Below are 17,228 nucleotides of genomic sequence, written 5' to 3'. Positions count from 1 at the left end.
GCTCTGGCTATCATCAGCAGTGTTTAGCTATGGCTATCATCAGCAGTGTTTAGCTATGGCTATCATCAGCAGTGTTTAGCTCTGGCTATCATCAGCAGTGTTTAGCTATGGCTATCATCAGCAGTGTTTAGCTATGGCTATCATCAGCAGTGTTTAGCTATGGCTATCATCAGCAGTGTTTAGCTATGGCTATCATCAGCAGTGTTTAGCTATGGCTATCATCAGCAGTGTTTAGCTATGGCTATCATCAGCAGTGTTTAGCTATGGCTATCATCAGCAGTGTTTAGCTATGGCTATCATCAGCAGTGTTTAGCTATGGCTATCATCAGCAGTGTTTAGCTATGGCTATCATCAGCAGTGTTTAGCTATGGCTATCATCAGCAGTGTTTAGCTATGGCTATCATCAGCAGTGTCAAATGAAACGGACATTTCTGAACTAATCTGACGATGGGGATCATTACAATTTTGCGGATCATCTACACCTGTCTAATTGAATTGGCCAGTCTTGAGCACAATTTAATTGAATTGGCCACTGCAGCCACCAGTTTGGGCGCCCTAAATGCAGAAGTGATTCTGGAGCTGTTAGCGAGCAGTCCCAATGCTACTGTGCTGTTTTACTTGTCGCTGCTGTCGTGCAGAAACCTTGTATCTCCAAAAAAGCTATTTTTCACAAGGAAGAAAAAACTTTCACATTTTAATATACAGTGTAATAGTAATAGCAACATTAATAACCAGTAATATAACATATTTCACTGGTTTAAAGTACCTGAAACGTTCACAGGTTATTTTGGGGTACCCCCTAAATCCATTTATGAAATAAAAAGAAAATGGCCAAATTTGGAGATACAAGGTTTCCGCCCGACAGCAGCGTTGTGTTACTTAAGTAAAATATCGATAATTTAAATTACTCAAGTAAGTGTACAAGTATAGCATGATAACAAAAATACTTTAAAAGTACAAATACTAAAAAGAAAACTATTCAAGTACTTGTAGTACTTGAGCTGCAATTACTTGTGCTTGAGTACTTTCCACCTCTGGCTGTTATGCATGAGCATGTGATGGATGTATAGACAGTTGCATGATTTAGCTCTTCAGCATGTCTGCGTGCGCTGTACTGTAGTGTATCTACTGTGTACTGTAGTGTATGTACTGTGTATGTACTGTAGTGTATGTACTGTGTACTGTAGTGTATGTACTGTGTATGTACTGTAGTGTATGTACTGTGTATGTACTGTAGTGTATGTACTGTGTATGTACTGTAGTGTATGTACTGTGTATGTACTGTGTATGTACTGTAGTGTATGTACTGTGTATGTACTGTAGTGTATGTACTGTGTATGTACTGTAGTGTATGTACTGTGTATGTACTGTAGTGTATGTACTGTGTATGTACTGTAGTGTATGTACTGTGTATGTACTGTAGTGTATGTACTGTGTATGTACTGTAGTGTATGTACTGTGTATGTACTGTAGTGTATGTACTGTGTATGTACTGTAGTGTATGTACTGTAGTGTATGTACTGTGTATGTACTGTGTATCTGTGTCTATGACTGCGTGTCTATGTCTGAGTATCAGTGTCTGTGTCACTGTTTCTGTCTGTGTGTTTATGACCTGTGTTTGCCACGTGTGTCTGTAGCACATCTTGCTGCCTGGGATGGGGTGGAGAATAGAAGTGTCTGTGGCTCAGTGTGTGAGGCCAGGCACCGCACCACATGATGTGTGAGGCCAGGCACCACACCACATCATGACAGATCATCACATCAGGCCTGATAAGCTGAGCCATGGAGCTGCTCATCTCACACAACCTGATGGCGGATGGCTCAGCTGGCAAGGTGATGTAGAAACCAAACCATTTATAGCCACTATATTACTGCACACACACACACACTAGGGCTGGGCGATATGGCCTCTAAAGAATATCGCGATGTTTTTCGGCTATATCGCGATACACGATATATATCTCGATATTTTTGAAATCTCTCATAAATGCTCAATTTAACCCTTCAGGGTTCATACACATTTTGACCAATGGATTTCCATGACTTTTCCATAAGTTCTTAACCTGTATTTTATGCACACCTGGGGTAAAAAAGAAGAAGGGCAGATAGTGAGCAAAGATGGATGATTTAATATTCCATAGCTCTGACCTAAGCAAATCTGACATCACTGTGAACACAAACAACACTTCTGATATAATATGATTGTTTTAGTAATGTGTATCACTCAATAGTCAATACAAAAAATAATGGCTTTTATAGAACCGAAAGCCTAGCTGCTTAGTCTGCAGATAAAACATAAAAAATTACATTTAGACTCTGTGGCTTTATTGGCATGACGGCAACATATAAGCGGTCTGAATTTTGCATTGGGGCCAGTTCTATAGTGGGGAAAGCCTCACTGTATACGCCATCATATCTGTGTCGTTTCACTTTTGACTGAAAAATGATGCCTCTAGTCTAGATTAAAGAAAATACACGTATGTGATGTTGACTTTTACAGTATGTAGGCTATGTGCGCATTCGTTTTCCTTATAGATCATGACTGCCCTGCAGCTAGCTACGTTAGCTTGCATGTAACGTATTAGCGTTAGTTGCTTTTGGAGACAAACCCTGGACGTTTCATTTTGAGTAATGCATGAGGTTCTCTATGGTTTACGCCAGCTCTGGGAGTATGAAGTGCTTTAAATGCGGGGATTTTGGTCACAACAAGCTTGTGGAGCGCTGCCCTGCAACTAGGTAGCCTAACCAGCTAGCTAACGTTAGCCCCGACCACAACAGCTAACGTTAACGCTAAACAAATCCGCTGCCTCATCCCCACGTTTGGTTTAGCGTAACGCCAGCTCAGACTTTCCCCTAATCTCAGAAACCTTGCGGGACATGTATTGCAAATCGCAATAGTGGTTGTTTTGTTATCATTTGAAACTGTCAACAGCTACACTGGAGGCGGCCATGTTTCGCTAACTGCGCCTGCTTGGGTTGGTTGGTGCGGACGGGTGATTTCGAATCGCACATAGGTTAAGACATAGGTTAAGGACGGGTGTGTCTGACGCGGTTTGACGCGTTTGACGTATCCATGTGATTCCCCCTCCCTTTTGAGTGTGACAGAGCTCTCGCTTGAGAGGGAGAGCTGGCAAGAGGAAACGTGAAGCGAGTCATGCTGGCGGCTTAAGTTATAAACAATGCGTGACAATTATACTCGAATGTTCGCGATATAGTCATTTCTACATCTCACGTGGCACAAGCCACGATACATCGAGTATATTCGATATATCGCCCAGCCCTAACACACACCACTCGCTATCTGCAGTACGGACAGGAGTGTGTCTGTGTGTGTGTGCATGTGTGTGTGTGTGTGTGTGTGTGCTTGCGTGTGTGTGTGTGTGTGTGTGTGTGCTTGCGTGTGTGTGTGTGTGTGTGTGTGTGTGTGTGTGTGTGTGTGCGCACGCACGCACGCAAAGGTACATAGAGGTTGGAGTTGCTATTTCACTGTTTCAGTAACGGATAGCATCTTTTCAAGTGGAAGCAGAAACCTAGCCCTTGGTCTTTTATCAGCCCAGTTGGCCGCAGGAACGTTTTGGACTGGGCTCTAATCTGCAAGCTGGCATGTCTGAAAGTGAGATTCTCTGTTCTTTCAAGAACAATGGGCTCTTTCTGGGGATGCTGCTAAAGGAAATTCACCACGCTGCCAGATAGACCGAGGCAGCTGTCCAATCCTAAAAGAAGACAATTCCATACTCAAGATTCAAGATTCAAGATTCAAGATTCAAGATTGATTAAGTGTCCCAAAAGGGCAAATTGGATTGCAGAAAGCGTAGTACGAAGTACATACATAAAAACAAATAAGACAAAAAACAACAACATACTGATTCCATATAGCTCCTGATGCTGCAATCAAATGTCTACCTGTAGTCTCCACTCCTGCCAGAAAAAGACCTTGATTCACAGGTAGCACAGACACTTGTGACTCACTGAGTAACACAGCTTTGCAGTGTGAAAATATCAAAGACAAATTCAGAAATATCAGTTTATGGTCAAGATCTTGGACTACCATCTATTTATCTATATGGGCAAGTGGGCAATATCTGTCTGTTCTCTGTTTGTTTCAATTTTTGTCCCACTGATGATGTCATAGTGATGTCATAAGAGAATATTCATCTTATGACATCACTGATGATGCCATATGTCATTGTGACATCATCAGTGATCACTGGAGCAATTGTTGTTTTTGGTTACACTCGGGCAATTGTGACATCACTGATGTCATAGACATTGTGACGTCATCAGTGAGTGATGTCATCAGTGATGTTGGGCTATTGTATGCTGTGCATGCCAATAGAGCAGGTGAGGCCATGCAGCAGCCGAGCGCCTAGGAATCGAGCGCGCAAGATGCCTAGTGTTATTTAAGCAATATAGCATGAGAGCCAGTGTGTTGTGGCAAATATATCCCGCTGATCAGCTGTTATCCCACGAGGCCGCAGGCCAAGTGGGATAACTGCTGAGCAGCAGGATATATGCCACAACACACGCAGCTCGAGTGCTATATTGCTTTTATAAAATGGTTTCCAAGTATGATAATATAATAATAATAATAATACTATAAGTCCGACTGGCATGGCATTCTGGTAGAGTCAGTTGAAACACTACTGTAAGGCGGGACCGCAAGAACGTGCGGGTGATTTGATTGGATCGTTCTGGAGACTGAAGTTGACATTGGCCAATCCTGGCGCTTGCTGAGAAGCTGAGAGCTTTCTGCAAAGCCCGACACCAACTAACGTTACGGGGTTAAATGCGGGGTTAACAGCCTTTTTTTTGCAAAGAAGACATTAGCCCGCGTCTATTCTTGTACAAAACATCATTTTCTGCGAAGTATTAGTAAAGTTATAAGCGAAGATCGATTCACAAGGATCTGACAGCTGTCTCCGCCATTTGTTTTTTCTACATTGTCATTTGAGGTAACCAAAGCCTTTTAGTAAGAGAGTTGCCATGGCAACTCATAACCCATGGCCATGGGTTATTGGAGTGGGTTACGGGATTTATACAATGTCTGTGAACCAATTAGATTGCTTGATTTGAGAGAGCCGTTTTATAAATTTGAATATTGAATATTGAATGTAAAATACTGTATATACAGTATGTGGAATGACACTTTTTATCCTAAGGATTGAATGCAATGGAATAATCCTGTTTGTTATCGGTGGACCAGTGGGCTCTTAGGCAGGTTCAGTGGATACTGACTGAGTGTGACAGGCATCCAGAGCCCCTACTGTACAAACTCTTCTCTGGCTGACAGCCTATCAGCAGCAGCCCAGCCCATCTACTGGCAGGTTGTTAATGTGAAACACTATTTGTCCTAAATGACTAACAGCCAAATTAAATAAAGGTTTGATGAGAAATGCATATTAGTTCAAAGGCCAGCACCCAAAATAATGCCCGATGCCAATCTGGAGAGATCAGTTAATGATGATTGTATAAATGCAGACACTGTGAGGCTAATCTCTGTTATTGGTGATACAATGATAAGAGCTTTCATGAATTACTTTGGCTCTCTGGGAGCTAAGTGCTGATAGGGAACTATTCTGTGATGAATAATGTGCAGAAATGTATCTAATGGGGGGGGGGTCACTTCAAATACACCTCAGCTGTATAATTCAGTATATTTACATGTGGTTTAATCCTGATTGTGCAGAGATTATTTTATTTTATTTTAGATTTGGTCATTTCTCCTTTATTAGATAGGACAATCATTTGATAGGAAAGGTAGGGAAAGAGGGGATGACATGTGGCAAAGCCAGGTCGGCTGAGGGAAGGTGGTGTGCACTGCGCTCTATCAGGTGAGCCCCCTTGTGCAGACGTTCTTAACTGCATATTCATAACATGACTTTGACTTCATTGGGGATGCAAAGAATCCACATCATGACAGCCTGGGAGGAATGATAGCCTGGGAGTGAGAGTGGGAGTCCAGCTAACTAGCTGAGTGCACAGCTGGGAGATTTGTAAGCATTTGAGAAGCTCATCAAACACGGTCTGAAAAATCACATCGGAAGCGTTTTGTGGCTGCAGCCTGGGTAATGAGAGATTATCAAAACAGCCAGGGACTCTGACTCCAGGCTCCAGGCTGCAGGTTGAATAAAGAGAGAATACGTGTGTGTGTGTGTGTGTGTGTGTGTGTGTGTGTGTGTGTGTGTGTGTGTGTGTGTGGTGTGTGTGTGTGTGTGTGTGTGTGTGTGTGTGTGTGTGTGTGTGTGTGTGTACGTAGATATATGTGTATATATATATACATATACATATATATACGTATATATATGTATACGTATATATATGTATACGTATATATATATATGTATATATGTATATATATATAGATATGTATATATATATATATATATATATATATATATATATACATACATTATGTATATATATCTGGTGGGTTGAGCTACTATCCTTAGAGAGATATATATGTATACATATATATACGTATATATATGTATACGTATATATATGTATACGCATATATATATATATAGATATGTATATATATATATATATATATATATATATATATATATATATATATATATATATATATATATACACACATTATGTATATATATCTGGTGGGTTGAGCTACTATCCCTAGAGTGCTGGGGATAGTGCCACTCGCAGCCTGTCCAGAGGGTTGAGACATGTAATTGTGATTCTGTATGCTCTGTGGCACATGCTGCTGAAGGGGTGGAGGGGGTGAGAAGCATAGGAGCGTGAGGGAGGGAGGGAGGGCGGGCGGGGGGGAGGGGTGCTCTAGTATCATTCAGTAAATGGTGGGGAGGGATGTTAAAGAGTCCTATATAGCACACACCTTACAGAAGGACACAACCCCCTCCTCCTGGAGACAGAGAGAGAGAGTACAGAGGGGGGGATGGGGGGGAAACAGAAGACACAACGACAGGAGACAAAACGCAGGGCGAGACAGGCGTTAGATACTGGAGAGAGAGAGACACATGCGTGTAAGTGTGGTAGAGGAGCGGTGGCGGCGGCTGCTTCTCGGGGTTCAGACCCAAAGACATGACAGAGAGACTGACACGCTTAAAGGAGGGAAAATGATCCACAGTGTTTCAAACTCAGCACGCAGATTCAGGAGGAGACATAAGAACATTTACAAAACAGCTTATCACAACACACAGCACACACGGGGGGATAGAGGTGGGGGAATAGTGATGGGCTACAGAGGAAGTATAGAAGAGGTCGTGGTAGGAAAGGTAGGAACTACATGTAGGATTAGTCCATTAGAGCGTGATGCACAGGGGGGTTTGTGGGAAGGATTCAACTAGGTCACTGTTGGGAGTCAATCCACTCGCACTTCACTCAGTAAGTCAACGAAAACTCAACGCTGACCTGAAACTGAAGTTCACATCATAGCGATACAGCAACATTTCATTTAAAAAAGGCAAAACAAAACAAAAACATCGGTATGATAATTGAACGAGTTGCATGTGAACGGACTTGCACCTTGACACAGATGCAGCAGATAGGCTTAGGAAGGACTTGCACCTTGACACAGATACAGCAGATAGGCTTAGGAAGGACTTGCACCTTGACACAGATGCAGCAGATAGGCTTAGGAAGGCACAGACCTGTTTGCCGCCCATAGACTCAAACATCTTCTCCAGTTGGACACGCAGCTGCTGGATGTTGTTGAGGAGGATGCAGGGCTGCGAGAGAACATGGACACACATGTGAGATGTATGACCATATATGCAGCCATGAATGAATTATGTCGTATGTTTTGTGTAGCAGAGTTTGCAATTATAGCAATATCAAAAATATCAACATTGCTGACATCCTGCAAGTAACCAGTTTCCTTACTTTTTTTTTCTTAAGCATTTTAACATTGTACATAATGGTTCATGAGCTTGGGACCAAGCCAAACCACTTAAAATGCATTGGAAAATGTCAAAATTGCACGGATGTCAACAGAAAAAAAAAACTGGGTGTTTTCGACTACATGGAGATACAAGATTTCTGACTCTGACAACTACTATCAGCAGACAAACAGCATGCATAATACAGTACAAGAGCGAGAGAAATGCCTGCATTGAATATGTCAGGTAATATCGATTCTCCGCCACATACAGATGACGGACATCAATCATATTGCTTTTTATGGAAGGAACTGTATGAGTAGTTCCTGTTTCCTGTCAGCCACGTTATGCATATTACAGTATCTACCTAGAAAACAAATGACAAAAACACAACACCCTAAAAAGATGATAGTAGTAATGAATCTATAATGAAAATGCTGTACCCTACATGAGGGGGATGATTGGTGTCTTTCACTCCACAGAGCAGTCAATAGCGTCTCTGCAGCAGCAAATAATGGCTTCCTCCTTACTAGATTTATGTGCTTATTTGTATATGAGAGCGATATTACATTAGAAATTCTGAATATTAATAGAAGCAACAGAGATTTCCTTCATCTATATACTGTATGTGTAGCTTGAGATCTAGATTCTCGGTCCACTGACAGGTCGCTGTTGGATACAAGGTATCAGTTAAACACCAGGAGCCGAGTGCACCAGCTGGCTGTACGCCTAGGTGTAACGCTACGTCCGACGTAGAACTCAAAGTTATGACTAACTTAATTTTATGGCTAGTGCACCATGTAGTCTTAAGCCCTGTATGCGCTGTGCCTGGGTGTAACTTTTACGTCTGGTATGGAGCAGGCGTAAAAGTTACACCCAAGGCGTACTCACTGACAGCTGTCTCATCTTGATCTGCGCTGTCGGGACTGACAGCGCTGTGCTGTCAGTGCTGTTCAGTCCTGTGATGCGGGGGAATCTTCTCCAAAAATATCGATCGATATGTGCTGTAAATGGACGTTTTGTGCGCAGGACCTCCGCTCGTCAGCGGGTTTTTAAAAGCTGATGCGTCGTAAGATCTTTCCATTTCTTCCTGACTTCGTCAACTGCCCGCAGTGCGTAGTCCGCCATCGCATTCAGTACTGATTGCACTTGTGATCAAATTCCATGCATCTTGTTTCTGTTTGTTTCTGTTTGTTTGTGTTGGCGCTGTTAAATTTAGCTGTGAGAATGTTTGTATGCTTTGAATACAACTCTATAAGTTTGAGCTGAGTTGGAGCTGTCTGTCAGCTGTCTCGAGCTCGTCTGAGAGAAGTGTGTTGCTTGGCAACAAGCACGTATTCACGTGAACGCGCACGTCCGCAGCCTAAAGACCGGGCGCAGCTACGACCATGTTAAGTCAGGCTTGGTGCACTCGGTGTAAATTCAAATCACAACGTCGGGCGTAGCTAAGACCGGCCTAACAGTTAAGACCGACTTCTTTACGCCCAGCTGGTGCACTCGGCTCCGGGGGCCAGTTGCACCAAGTGGTCTTACGACTGGTCTTAAGCTAAGTCGGTCGTAACTTTACGACCTAACAGCTACGCCGGTTGCACCAAGACGGCTTAAGCCTTCTTTTCACTACCCCCAGGCGTAATTGTTACGCCTGGTCAGGAGGAGGCGTAATGAAGTGGCTGCCTGTAACAGAGATCTCCGTGGTAGTCTCAGCGGAGACCTGCTGTAATTGAGTCCTGACCGTCCTCATCGTCGTAAAGTCGCCTTCGAAGCATGACGTTCGATTATAACGAAATAGTTGTGTGGCTTAGCCTTCCCAAATGTTGAGGGTCGTTTTTTAGAATTTAATACATAGAATTGGGAACGTTACATTCAATTTCATTCAGACTGCCTGGCACTAATCGCCACCGCCATTTTCCCCCGGGGCTTCCACAGGAGGAGGGGGGTGGGAGGAGGGAGGGTGTAGTGATGCACATACAGTAGTGGGTGACGGCGCGAGGCACATTTTTGGCCCAATCAGGGGGCATTCCCCGGCAATTCACATGGACGCGCATTGCTACGACCGGCGTAGTTAAGACCAGACGTAAGCCCTGTTGGTGCAACAGGCGTAAATCCACTCTAAAGACTGGTCTTAACTAAGACCGACGTAGGAGTTACGACCAGGCATAGTTAAGACCAGTTGGTGCAACTGGCCCCTGGGTCGTAGATTTGTGTGACATCAGTCGAGTAAGTATCAAGATATCAAGAAAACATCCAATGCTGAAATCATGCTTCTATTCATTGCATTGCAGAATTAGATGGGAAAATGCCATTTGAATAGATTGATGCTAACAAAGGTTAGGGTTACTTGTAACCTTACTATTAGTCTGTTAGTGAGGTGGAGAAAGAATCATGTTGTCATCAACTAGCAATAGCCGACATCAATACACTGATGTCTAATAGTGCACATCCAAAGACAACTTTTTATTAGTATGTCATGCCACAATGACATGACTACACTTTATATATGACAAAATGACAAAAAATAGATGTTTAGATGTGGGTTTGATTTGGGTGAGAAGAACCTACTACTGTAAGTCCACTCGCCTGACTGATCCCTATTGCGTCTAGGTGGGACATCTCAAGTTTTTTCGGGGACAAATATAATGAGCCTGTCAACACTGTGAAGAAACATCTGTTTCCTCCACTGGTACCCCGCACACACACACACACACACACACACACACACACACACACACACACACACACACACACACACACACACACACACACACACACACACACACACACACACACACACACACACACCCTGTGTATTAGCTTTCCCTTCAACTGCAAAGAGCGGTGTGGATAATTAGGCCATTCAGAAGTCTCTGTGCTTTGTCATCCGACACATTAAACAATGAACAGGGCGCCCACAAAATACCAATGACTTTTCCCCATCAGCTCTGGGCTGTGAGATGAATAATTGCCTCTCGCTTAATAGAGACATTTTGTTGAGTGCATTAAGGAAGACGGGGCAGGGCTCAGCCTAAAAAGGGCCGGGATACATCAGAGGGCCAGAACACTTTCTATAAGGGCCCCACCCCCACCCGCTGATAGATACAGTCGCCATGGAAACACCATCAAGTGACTTCCCATATTTGCATTTGTACCCAAAAAAGTCCAATGTAACTTTTGCTATGAAAGTCATGCAGACATTGACTGGCCACTCACCACGTTCTCCTTGCTCAGATGCAAGGGAAAGTCCTTGGATATGATTGCAGCATATTGCAGAAGAACTTTGTTGATAGTCTGTGGGGAAAGAGACAGACCATGTGACCATCTGACCATTTTATAATTACAGTTTATTTGTTGTGCAGCTATTGGATCACTGGAACTTGCTGGAAAGCTCTGAGCAGTCTGAACTCAATAAACAGATGATGCCAAACAGAAAATAAATACCCATGCCCATGGGTCCCTCTCAGATCAATGGCAAACTCTTTTCGAGAGAGTTATTACTCTCTGCAAGTACATTCAGAGTTGACTAGGCTGCCTTTCCAAAGAGCAGGCCTGACCTTGGCGAAGCGGCACATGAAGTGGGCCAGAGCCTGTGGGTTTGGACACTCCAGCTTCTTGATGATCTCAAAGCTCTGGTTGAGTTGAGTGAACACGTCCACCACCGAACAGGAAAACAGGGCATGCTCCGAGGTCTGCTGGAACTGTAGCAGGAAAGAGAAACGGAAGAAGGGAAGGGGAATAGAGAAAGAGAGATTGAGGGAAGGGTGGATGAAAAAGAGAGAGAGAAAGAGAGAGGAGGGGAGGAGGAAGGACAGATGGTTGTAATGGGTAGAGAGAGAGAGACAGAGAGAAAGACAAAGTAGTAAGACCTCTCAACATCTCATAACATTTTATTTAGGACAGTGTAGAGGACAGTCCATCAACAATTACTCCAACATCAGTCACAGAGAGCAAGAATCTAGACCACATACAGCTGATGACGCTAGCTGTGCTGTTAACACATTATGCATGAGTACTTATTACCTGATGAGGTGAACCAAACTAACCGCGGCTATAATGCATAAACCCCGGGCTGAAAACAAATGACGTGAGGTGGGGATTTGACTCACATGTCAGCCCGTGACTAACAACTTTCAGTCCACGCTAGTGAATAATTGTCCTCAATAGCCAGAGTGAATGTGGACTAATGGGGAAGGCATGGAGTTGACAGCCAAATGGTGCGATTCTTTCTATTTGAAGATGTTGAGGTTTGAACTCAAGCGGCGGCCCATCGCCGGCCTCCTCGGCCGCCAGGGAGTGGAGATGCTGGTTGTGCCTAAAGTGCTGCAGGGCTTCTGGAATCATCTGAGCCTTGTGGGTCATGCCCTTGCTGGAACTCATTGACCTGCCTGTCGGACTCGTAAAGGCCATTGAGGATATGGTCTTTGCTGGAGACGTCCGTGTCCTGTCAGGCTGCCTTCTCCCGCTCCATCCGGAACGAGAAGGTCATTTCTATCCAGGAGAATGTCAGAGAGAAGTACACACTGAAGCAGCAGAAGGTCTTTGGGCCAGAGCTGTCATGGTGGGGGAAATCTGTGCGATGTTCAAGCCCCAGAAACACACATACATGTCTGAAGTGCTGAACACCAAAGAGGTTAGAAGGCTTGTAGTACTGACGGGTAAAGTTTATTCTAGTGCCAAGTTTATTCAGCTTCACTTCCACCACTGAACAAACTCGGGCTGTCAACAACCTGGAAAAGATACAATCTCAAGAAGTTTCTGAGAAAAGACTTGTCAACACAAGTACAGAGTTAGCTGCCACAGCTCTTCTGAACCTGCATCAAAGTCCTGCATCAGAAGCAGAGGTCCAGAAGTCCAAGACACTGAGGTCCAGACAGAGGAGATACACAATGGCATCACCTCATGAACAGAGTCAATCTTTAAACACTGAATGTCAATCACTCAGGGATAAAGTTCACAAATTGGAAAGTGAGTTGAAACAGCACATTTACTTATTTCACATTGATGTATTATGTCTATTATGCCGTATTTTCACAGGAATATTTAGTATTTTCATGTTTTTTGGGGTGACTTTTATTTTTAAATAAAAATAATGATTAATGAATGACACATTCCTGCAAGTTCTGATGAAGATTATCTGGCTGAAACGTTTGTAATAATAGCAGAAAATAAAAATAACTCCTCAAAATTTTGGAAATCCCTAAAACACCTAGGGCACAGCAACAGACTGCAGGACAAAAACACTCAATAAGAACCTGAATATAGGAGGCACAGTTACATCGGATGAATTCAAAGTTGCAAACTGTTTGAACAGGTTCTTTACTACAATAGCCGACACCCTGGTAAACAAATTACCCACTCACTCAGGGTGCTTTGGAGAAAGTCATGTCAAGTCCTTTTACTAAACGTTGGGTGGCCAGGCAGGCTGATGCATTTTCATTTACTGAGGTGTCCAAAGCGGTTGTGCTGAATAAACTCAAGGCCCTGAAACCTTCCAAAGCAACTGGTCTCGATAACATCCCTTCCAGGTTTTTACGGATGCAGCTGAATTCATCACCCCCTCCATAACCTTCATAACCAACCTGTCCATAAAACAAGGTCATTTTCCCCACGAGTTCAAACTGGGCAGAGTAACCCCATTACACAAAAAAGGAAGTAAATTAGAACCCGTTATGGTCCCGTTTCCATTCTCTGTTCAATCTCCAAAGTAATAGAAAAGGTCATTTTTGATCAAATAGACAGTTATTTATCATCACACAATCTGCTATTTGAATTTCAATCCGGCTTCAGGAAATCACATTCAACAGATTCCTGTTTGCTTTACCTAAGCGATTACATTAGACAAGTAGACGCAGGAAAATACTGCGGGATGGTCATGCTGGACCTTCAGAAAGCATTCGACACAGTAAATCACAATATCCTCCTGTATAAGCTCAGGGCCTTGGGTTTCAGCAGCACCTCCCTCAAATGGGTGAGGTCTTACCTGAGGGGTAGAGAACAGGTTGTCGTTCCTCTCCTCTTCCTCTTTGCTGGGGTGTTCCTCAAGGAAGTATCTTAGGCCCTCTCTTTTTTTTATGTTTTTTTATGTTAATGATATGAAGTCAGCATGTGACTGTGACTTGTTTCTCTTTGCGGATGACTCGGCCCTCCTGGTCTCCCACCAAGATAAATCTCAAGTGGAAAAAATGCTCAGCAGTGAACTCTAGAATATCAGTATATGGCTGGCAGACAATAAATTATCACTCCACCTTGGAAAAACAGAGTCGATACTGTTTGGCTCAAACGCCAAACTAAAGAAATCCCCTGGTTTTAACATAGTAGTCAGTGACATCTCGGTTGCAACTAAAGAGGAATTAACATACCTGGATGCATATTGGATAATAAATTATTGAGCAAGTTGTGGGAAGGGGAACCAGACGATGGCTTCCGCCCCTGGGCTGAAATCTCTATTAATGGAGGACCCCTTCAAGGTGAAGGTGAGTTGCTCAGGAGGGATGAGGAGCAGACGAACATGAGATGAGGCGTAACATCCAAGATTGAGGAGGTGTAAGAAACACCGGAAACTTGAAAGAAGAAGAACCAGTTCTACAGTGAGACCATCCAACTGTGAGAGACAGCATGGCATCCAGTCTGCCGGAAAGCCATTAGAAGAAGAAGAAGAAGAAGAAGAAGACATCACTGATTACATCATCACTGGTGGTGATATCATCATCATCACCACTGACTGATGACATCATCCCTGATGACATCCTCACAGAATGATGTGATGACATGATCACTGGCACAACAATTGAAACAGATAACAGACAGAGGCCACACTGGCAAATTTATACTAAGAAGCACCCTACTGGCAGGTGCTCTTATCTATGCCACTTTGATTACATATGTACCTCCTGGTACACGGGCATTACCACGGCCCTTAACACATTGAGTGCCAAGGACGTCTGTGGACGTCCTAAAAAAAAGTAACGAGGAGTGCCAAGGACGTCTGTGGACGTCCTAAAATCATAATTCATATTATTCCATAATTCTGCTGTTTAAGGTCGTACCTAGCCAGTGAGCATGAATCCCTTCAAGGGATCACACGGCGCCACCTTAAACATCGTCACAGGAGCTGCTCCACCCACCTCAGATCCTTTACTTTGTACAGGAGACAGCGGAGAAAGCCGTGATGAAAGTGGAAACCGATGCATGCTTTCTGCCAGAGCCGTATATATTGCTCTGTCTACAGCGGACAGTGGGCTCGGCTGCATCCGCGCTCACAACTGAGCTCTTATGCTTCTATCTATCTCCACACGATTTCCTAGAAAGCCAGCATCCGAAGCCGAACGGCCAAGCCTTTTCGTTCAGTCGCGTTTGCCAGCGCGCATCATTTCCTTGATGGGCGCTGGGATCTGTCCGGGGCAAAAACGGAGTCGAGAAAGCAAACTCTGTGCGTGTGGGGAGGAGCCCGCAGCTCAGAGGTGGAGAGGGGGGGGGGGGGGGGGAGAGGGGTGTGTGGCACACACGCTGCACAGAAACCACACCACACGCCACCACATCAGAAAACACCAGCCAGAGTCAGTGAATGTGCTCGAAATTAGAGTGCAAAAGGTATTCATAAAAGGGACTATATCTTGGAAAGTAAAAAAAAACGACAGAAAACCCTTGAAAGTGCACTTTTTTGAGAGGCTGTAATTTCATAATGGAACTGTCTAGAAACAAAATTTCTTCTTTGGAAGAAGCAGGAGTGTTCAATGTTTCATTAAAGTCCAGCCCCGTTAATATAGCCATAATAGAAAAAATTCTATAGCTGTTTTCAACTGAATGGAAGTGAATCTGGCACAGGCTCCAGACAATTTTACTGAAGCGCTGTGGCACTCAATGTGTTAACACATTGACTGCCAGCCGTTTTTTTTTTGCTGTAGGTACAGTAGCTTCTGCCAAGCCGTTTTTTGAGGATTCTGGCTCATTTTACAAGAGCCGAGGATTCTTTTCTGCTTGGAGTTTGTGAACACAAAGTTCACAAAAGTACTAATTAGAATGTGTGCTTTCTCTGTCTAAAAGAGTTAGTTTGTAGAGTTAGTAGTTATGTAGATATTAGCCGTTGAGTACAGCATGGTTTTAGCGTCTGAGAGTGAAAGCTGAGATAATCGCAGTTTTGTGAAATTCAATCAAACAGGCAGAACAGTCACTTTAACCATTTATTTTTGGCATCAGTGAGAGATCAGACATCCAAACAATATAGTTCCGAACGCCCTCTCCTTCAACTCCTCCCTCCGTGGGCGTGTCTAGTGGCTTTCAGCCTGCGTTTGTCACAAGCGAGTGCTCTGCTGCTGCTGCTGCGAGTTTGAGCAGCCTCCCTCCCTGGCAGCGAGTTTGAGCAGCCTAGGGCTCACTCGTCTCTTGGGTTTGAGAGCCCCGATGAAGCCCCGTGCGACTCTAGGCTTTATGCTGCCCACCCAGTCCATTTCTGGAACCCCCCACCGCAGCAGCGCGAAAGCGTCCCCGCCTACAGTATGAGAATGAGGCTCGTTCGTTTCTGACTGTAAAATCGCCAAGCCATTTCCTTGAGAATGGAGGAAGCAGCCGCGGGAGGCGGCTGCTTTTGGTTGACTTTCTCTCTGTCGGGAGAGGACCGTCGCCACCTAGCTGGTCGGTAAAATAGATTATACACATTCAATACTTCCAATATCTCCATAGGAGACGCGGGGGGCATTGATCCACGTAGCACCGTCAAAAAAAAAATATTTTTTTTTTGACGACTCAACTCGTCGTTGGCAGTGAACGGTTGGATTCTGTTTGACGACTCAACTCGTTGTTGGCAGTGAACGTGTTAACAAGAAACTCCAGATGTACTCCAGAGTAGTTCCTCAACAAATGAAGCTGTCAAGGGTTCACATAAGATGTGTTATTCTTCTCATCTACCACGACGCACATGAATCCTAATGGCTACAGCTCTTTTAGGAGCCTTGAGTAGCAAGCTGATGCTACAACTTGTTTATGGAGGAAAGAGCTGCACAGTTGTGTATGGTCCATAAGATTTTGCATAATGCTGTCCCTAAGTATCTCCAGAACTACTTTGTCAAGGGTACATAATTACTCCACCAGAGGGAGCTCCTGTAACATTGTAAACATTAAATGTTTTTATATTCAGCTGCTCTGTTATGGAACAGACTTCCGGACAGCCTGAAGCTGGTTGATGAACCTGTAACACAAGCATCAAGGCTTTCAGGCTTTAAACCTGTAACACAAGCATCAAGGCTTTCAGGCTTTGAACCCGTAACACAAGCATCAAGGCTTTCAGGCTTTGAACCCGTAACACAAGCATCAAGGCTTTCAGGCTTTAAACCTGTAACACAAGCATCAAGGCTTTCAGGCTTTGAACCTGTAACACAA

The 17,228-nt window shown here is 43.9% G+C and overlaps 1 protein-coding gene across 1 annotated transcript in view; it reads right to left on the bottom strand.

Moving 5' to 3' along the window:
- unc13c (unc-13 homolog C (C. elegans)) overlaps positions 1–17,228 on the bottom strand; it is a gene marked incomplete at both ends in the record, with an annotated part of 213,091 nt that overhangs the window by 41,978 nt on the left and 153,885 nt on the right. Inside the window, 3 exons of the mRNA XM_083652576.1 lie at positions 7,632–7,709; positions 11,067–11,144; positions 11,408–11,551. Coding sequence (XP_083508702.1) covers positions 7,632–7,709; positions 11,067–11,144; positions 11,408–11,551 — 300 coding nt within the window. The remainder of the gene's footprint in view (positions 1–7,631; positions 7,710–11,066; positions 11,145–11,407; positions 11,552–17,228) is intronic.

Source organism: Poromitra crassiceps (genome assembly GCF_964638095.1).
Source record: "Poromitra crassiceps genome assembly, chromosome: 16".
In the NCBI taxonomy this organism is placed as follows: domain Eukaryota; kingdom Metazoa; phylum Chordata; class Actinopteri; order Beryciformes; family Melamphaidae; genus Poromitra; species Poromitra crassiceps.
This window is presented reverse-complemented; position numbering and strand designations above follow the sequence as displayed.